Consider the following 7,500-nt stretch of genomic DNA (forward strand, 5'->3'; position numbering starts at 1 on the left):
ATGGTTATCGAAATAGATATCAAATTTCTTTATTATGTCTCATGATATGCAAAAGGAGGATGATAAAGAGGAGGAGAAAGAGGAAGAGGAAGAGGAGGAGGAGGAGGAGGAGGAGGAGGAGGAGGAGGAGGAGGAGGAGGAGGAGGAGAGGAGGAGGAGGAGGAGGAGGAGGAGGAGGAGGAGGAGGAGGAGGAGGAGGAGGAGGAGGAGGAGGAGGAGGAGAAGGAGAAGGAGAAGGAGAAGGAGAAGGAGAAGGAGAAGGAGAAGGAGAAGGAGGAGGAGGAGGAGGAGGAGGAGGAGGAGGAGGAGGAGGAGGAGGAGGAGGAGGAGGAGGAGGAGGAGGAGGAGGAGGAGGAGGAGGAGGAGGAAGAGGAGGAGGAGGAGGAGGAGGAGGAGGAGGAGGAGGAGGAGGAGAGGAGAGGGAGGAGGAGGAGGAGGAGGAGGAGGAGGAGGAGGAGGAGGAGGAGGAGGAGGAGGAGAAGGACAAGGAGGAAAAAAGAGAAAAGGGGAAGGGGAGGAGGAGCAGAGAGAAGAAAAATAATAATAAGAAAAAAAACAAAAAATAATGATAATAATAAGAAGCAGAGGGGGAGGAGAAAGAAGAGGAGGAAAAGGAGGGGGGGGGCAAAAGAGAAGGAGAAGGAAAATGAAGAACAGAAGATAATGAAAGAAGAACAAAAAAAGCAAGCTAAACCAGTAGTCCACAGAACAAATCAAGAAACAGCTATCTCACCTCATCCGAAACATCTGAGCAGACGTCATCCCCACCGTTCTGACTTCCCCCCTTATGCTGAACCACCTTACTGCTCTCTCCCTGCTGAGCCTGACTACCACTCACACCCCTAACAGGCTCAGCATTCTTCTTCACCTCAGCAGTGACATTACAAGCTTTCATGGATGTGCTCAGGCTGACAGCCGAACCTGGGACAATGCTTGGGATGTTCGGGTTGTGCCCCAGTTCCACGCAGACGTTCTGCGAGAAGGTCTCCTCCGTGACTGAAATGGGTGGCAGATCCCTGATCATGTCCGAGTACCTCATGCGCTTTGCCTTCTGCCAGTCGTTGTTCAGGGCCATCCTCCTCTTGCTGTATTCCTGCACTTGGTCCAGGACGGGCAAGGGCACGTGCCTCTCGCCGGGGGCAGTCTGGACTCTCCTTCCCGCCTCGGTCTGCTCTTGGTCATCGTTTGCACTGGAGAGTCCCTTGACCTTCCACGCTTCTGCCGTCTCCATGAAGCCGGCCAAGTCCTCCTGCATGATGTCGACTTCCCCCTCGTACATGTAGGAGAGCAAGGCCTCCAGACGGGCCGTTTTCATGTCTGTCATGACGACCATGGGGTGTCTGCCTTTAATCCTGTTGAACATCTCTTCAAAATAATCACTGCATGCTGCTAAGACAAACTTGTGCACGGAATAATACTTTCCGTTGCACAAGATGGTTGCATCGCAATACCAATCCTGTAAAAATAAAAATAAAAATATATGTATATACTTCATACAGACACTTGACATTAGTTCAAGATGCATTTGGCTTCTATCACAAAAGAAGTGATTAATATTTTCTTTTTCATCTTTCAAAATTGGCCTCTAGCTTCCAAAAGTATATTCAGTGTTTCAAATAATATCAACTACTGGTTCAGGTTGTACAACACATTATTCTAAAGAATTCTAAGATGCTAGTATACATCAAATTAGATAAAAAATTATAACCATATATTTACATTAATAAATGACAGTAAACAAAACATATTCATAAGAAAATATAAGAACAAACACATCGTTATCATAATCAAAGTTGAACTAATCTTCCTGATTTCATATTACAACAAAAAAGTTTTTTGGTAACAGTATATATGAAACTGAAAAAAAAAAGTTGAAGCATTTATTTTGTACTGATTATTTGGCTATTAGTAATAAAATTTAAAAACTCATAAGCTATGAGTTGAGAAATAAGATACAGACTTTCAATTAATCTAAGTTCGCTAAGGGAATTTTTTCCAATAACAGGAAATTTTATTAATGTAGTAATGAACTTCCTTCTATTTGTTTTGTCTTTGAGTTTCCTATATATAATCTGATTACTTGAAGTGTGTAGTCTAATATTCATGTTTGCTGAATACTTTTTTTTTTTTTTTATCTAATTCTAAGCAAACACACACACACACAAGTGCACACACACACAAAACACATAAACATACACACACACACACACAAAACACATACACACACACACACACACACACACACACACACATACACACACAAAACATCTACAAGATCCGTCTCATCAGCATACAGACAGCAGAGCTCTATTGGCCTTTGTCAGAACACCATCAGGCTCAGGCACCAGTGTTAGGCTAATGAGCCGATGGGTTGACGGAATGTACGACACGTCTATCCAAGGTTCCATACCTCTCTTCTGGCGTTCTTAAGCAGTTGAAGGAGGGCAGAGTAATGCGCATTCCACTGAACGGTTATTGAGTTAGCTGCCATCGTCAAGGTTTGTTCAGACCTACTGGAAAAAGGTTTATTAGCATTGGGAAAAGTATATGCTAGAATAAAAAATATGTATGTATAGGCATACTTGGGCTTTTAAAAAAATATGAACACGACTTATTTACTTATTAAAAATGCTGTAAATGATTTATTATGGATATAAGATCCATATATAAATCAGTCAATTTTATCATAATTGCTACTACATTTACAATAATATAATATACATAAAAAAAGGAGAAAAAAGATAGAAATTTCAATTACAAAAATCTATGGTGAGCAAAATTGGAAAATTACAATTAGCAAGTAACTTCACCTTGACAGAAAAAAATATATATTATATTCTCAAAGTTTAAAACAAATAGCATAAAAATGCAAAGATGAATTATATATTGCATGCATTACAATGATAATTAGTTAAGTATCATATGAAAAAAATCAAATCTCATTAAATCAAGCTTAATTCTATTCAGTCTACATCAATACCTTCCTTTCTTACAAAAATCATTAAACTCATTCAATTGAAATTTACAAATACAAAAGACAAGACTACATATGTTCCCATTATCATAAATAGTTATAATGGAGAAAAATAAATCCAAAATGGATGCAATTCCTTGAGCTAAAACCCACAAATAAATGTTTCAGGAAAAATAGGATTTCCTAATGAACAAATGAAGTTAAAACACGTAAATTATCTTTAAAAAAAACACCCAAGCAAAAATATACAGAAGGAAGAGGAGATACAACAACCTAGCTCTTTAATAACAAAGGATATAATTAATAAAACTAATTCCCAACATGGAACACGTAAATCACTTCCCTAAACACATATTAATCTTGAATGCAAATGATTCACAGTAAAAAAAAACAAATAAATAAAAACATCTCACCTTCTTTTGTAACTCATTACGTCATTTTCTCTCTATGGCAACATATCTAATTCACAAATACGTATATAAATCACCACATCAAATAGATATTTATGTAATTAATAAGGGGGGAAATGCAGCTGTCTCTTCTCCTGTGATTAAATGGAGTTTTATCAACTGCGCAATCTCAAATTTTCAAATAATTCCGTCTATATTTCCCGTTTGTGTAAAGGTCTTGTTGAATATTGCATGATCCATTATTCTGCTTGTCTTTATTGATTTTATTTGCAAGATGTGTTTTGTTTTTGCTTTTTTTCGTTTATTGATTTCGTAAATCGGTCTTGCTTTCTCTCTATGTTAATGAGTGTGTGTGTATTCTGTATCTCATAATCTTTTATTTTCCTTAATCATCATCCTTGCTATTTTTATCACTCGTTCTTTGTGCATTTGTATTTTTTTTCCATTAGTTTGGGATATTTATGGTTGCACTTTGGTCTTGTGTCCTCCTAATGTCATTTATCTTGAGAGATGTTGGGTATATTGAGAATTTGATAGATCGGCGAATCAAAGATGGCTTTTATTGAAATGCAATATGTCTTCGTTTCATTAAAGTGGGAAACATTAATGTGAAATAGTAAAAAATTGCGGATTATAAACTGAGAGGACATTTGCGTGTCCTACAGAAAGATTAAAGTTTTGCAGTTGAAGTTTTATATCAATCCCCTATTCTTGTTATTAATCAGATACATAAAATCTATGTTATTCTGATTAATCATCTCAAAATGCTGAGACAACAGCTAAATTACGCCAAAAACTGTCTATATTACACCGTATTGCTAATATATTACCATTACAAGTATCATATACTCTGATCAATGCAATTTATTTTATTACTACGGTCATATTATTATATTAGATACTTGTTATTCTAAAACAAATAAACAATTAACAAAAAACACTGAATGACAAACAGTGCGAAAATCTACGGGAGCGAAATGCCAGTCTTAGGACCAAGGGAGCGAAAAAATAAAAAATAAAAAGAAGTAAAAATATATGAAATGCAATTTTGAAAACGTATAAAAACACGTAGAAACTCACAAAGAATAATATATAAATGATTAAACTGGTAAGTGAAATATGATTATGGAAATACTGAAAACTGTCCATAACAAAAACCTAGCCTTTATCCATATCTAACATATTCAATCTTTACATATAGGAAAAATATACCATAGTCTGCCTTATTAAAACATAATTAGATATGATGATTGAGTGATTAAGGGGATACACAGGTAAAAGAATTAAGTATGCTTGCATCATTACAAAATGACAAAAACCAATAAATTGATTCCCATAGACTGGTATAATTACGTCGGGCTACATGCGTATAATAAATAGATTGATATGGACTTATTATTGACCATGCAGTTGCATTCATAACTCTAGTGATAATGATGATAATGATGTCTCAATAGCAATAGTATTGATACAGATAGTGAGAGGGAATTAGAAAAGTGAAATCTTATTTTTTTAATGCTTTTGTGCACTAAATTTCGACAAAAAAGAAAAATAAGCAATCTGAATGCAGCTCACGTTAAAAAAAAAAAAGAAAAAAAAAAGTGAAATACCCAATGCAAAATTACGCTTTATTTCCATAATGTAAGACAATGAAGGTGAATGATAATAATTTCGTATAGAGATTATAAGAGTGACAATGATATAATAAATCTGAAAAAAATGGTTGTTTTGATAAGGATAATGATATAAACTGCCAACTGCCAGTAATCAGAAGTTGATGATAATGATGATAATGAATCCTAAGATGATTTTGGTAATGAATGATGTTCAAGGTAATGGTGATGATACTAATGATAATGATAGTATTCATAACAACAACAGCAGTAATGATATCGAAAACGATAATGATAATGTTAACAATAGGGATACAAAATAATGAATATTATTATCAATTCCAATAGTTATAATTATATAAGAATGATAATAACGATAACAATTATAATCATCATAATAATAATAACAAGAATAGTAATAATAAGATTAATGAGAATAAAATGATGATGGTAATATTAATCATAATAATAACGATAATAAAGAACAATGATAACAAAACTAATGACAATTCAATTAATCTAATCAATCAATTAATAATCTATGATAATTTTCAACATTAGGCATGATTACTGGAATAAGGTCGATAATAATGATAACAGTAATAATCATCATAATTATTATCACAATCATTAGCGTTGAGTTTATCATAGCATAGCAATAATAACCATCATTATACAAAACTGCACAAAAAATAATGATAGTGGCACTTTCACTCATTGAATTTAATTGCAATATAATTCAGACAGCTAATGCAACAGGTGACAGACATAGATTAAAATTGTTTATATTGTCATCATTGTTATTGCATGACACGAAATAATTATAATGACAGGATAATGATCTCTTGATAATTATCTTCCTCATTATTATTAGTATTATCTTTATTAATACTATTACTATTATTATCGTTGTTATTATCATTATTATAACTAATGTTATAGCTATTATTATTATCATTATCAGTAATTAGTAGTAATTTTATAATTGATATTATCATTTCTATACCAATGGTGATAACAATGATAATGGTTATCATTATTATTATCATAATTATTATTATTTTTTTTAATTATTATTATCATTATCATTATTATTATTATTATTATCATTATCATCATCATCATCATCACTATCACTATTATTGATTAATCATTATCATTTGTTAAACTAATCTTGTCATCCTTATCATTTTGTGTTTTGTTGTAATTGTCATACACTGTTTTTTATCATTATTGGTTTGATATTCAGATATTCTGATCATCGTAATTATCAATTTAATTGCCCTTATTATTATTATTATAATTATTATTATTTGCGACATTATCATTTCATTGTCATCATTTTCATCCTCATTGTTTTTGCAGCACCAGTGTCATCATCATTATATTAGCATTAACGTTATTGTTGGTATATAAGGCCTTATCTGCAGCGTCAAATGTCTTGAAATCATTTCACTTCATGGGCACTGTCGGGCGTACGACAGCGAAAGTGTCGTACCGCTCGAACAAAACCAGCCGTCACGCTCACAGAGCGACCCGTGCCTCTGTGGCGCGCCTTTGAAAAACATTTTTTTTATAGTTATTTGCTTCTTCTTCTGATGAAAAACACCTATAAGTTCATAAAATACATTTCTTGTTTGCTTTAATAATTCATATCGGAATGTGAATCTGAATATGTTAACATCATGCTACTTTAAGCATGAAAAAAGTTTATTTCTTCAAAAAACTAGTTGTGCAGATTAGCAGTCAGTAAATAGATCTTATCTGTGCAAATTTAGAATTCATTCCATGACACATCAATCAAAGCAAAATTTATTCTAGGCTTATTCACCTAGGTATGCTATATTTTTCATGATAATTTCATTGCAACAAAAGTTATCCTCGCATATTGTGCTTGTATTACAGAAGTTTTGTTTAAAATGGATATCGCACAACACACAAAATTATTATTATTTGCAAACATTATAGGCTATCACAGTAAATAATACTAAACTCAGGTATTTTATTGTTTTACATGAGTTACCGACTTGATTTACTTCAGTTTTCTCTGAAGAGACCACTTGCTGCCCCTCAAATCTAAACAAATTCGAACGCATTACTCTGATTGTGACTATATACTTCAATAGCCTTTGATTACCAGTCTGCCCTGAGAATGAACATAAAAATACATCCAATAGACTTTTTGTTGTTGTTTAAGTGTTTTTCATGTCAAACACTTACTGAATTCAGTTTCTTAGGAGTTAAAAAGTAAATGTAATCCAAGCCGAAGGATTCAAACAATTATTTACCACCCATTTATCAAGGCTACATATCGTGGTATTTGTTTTATATTTTCACGCATGAACTGGAGTCTCGAAATATGCAGTATATTATACATCATAATCTTACTTCAATGTTACATAAATTTTGTTGTAAACCATCATTGAGATACTCTTTAAACGATTGAATGAGACGACATAAAATAAAAATCAGGAAATATTTGGCATTTTCGCCATTCGGAGAT

The 7,500-nt window shown here is 33.3% G+C and overlaps 1 protein-coding gene across 2 annotated transcripts in view; it reads right to left on the reverse strand.

The window, feature by feature from the left end:
- Window positions 1-3,622, reverse strand: part of LOC122244484 (uncharacterized) — an 11,974-nt gene extending 8,352 nt beyond the window's left edge. The window contains exons 1-3 of one of the 2 annotated variants that reach the window (XM_043002407.2): window positions 3,388-3,622; window positions 2,411-2,510; window positions 734-1,456 (exon numbers count right to left, since the gene is read on the reverse strand). In XM_043002407.2, coding sequence (XP_042858341.2) covers window positions 734-1,456; window positions 2,411-2,510; window positions 3,388-3,404 — 840 coding nt within the window. In that variant the 5' untranslated portion in view covers window positions 3,405-3,622. Of the gene's footprint in view, window positions 1-733; window positions 1,457-2,410; window positions 2,514-3,387 lie in introns of both variants that reach the window. The other variant, XM_043002406.2, reaches the window with a different exon arrangement.
- Between the last annotated feature and the right edge of the window lie 3,878 nt (window positions 3,623-7,500).

This window comes from Penaeus japonicus, unplaced genomic scaffold (genome assembly GCF_977035675.1).
Source record: "Penaeus japonicus unplaced genomic scaffold, GWHDUDI00000001_assembly GWHDUDI00000011, whole genome shotgun sequence".
Lineage (NCBI taxonomy): Eukaryota > Metazoa > Arthropoda > Malacostraca > Decapoda > Penaeidae > Penaeus > Penaeus japonicus.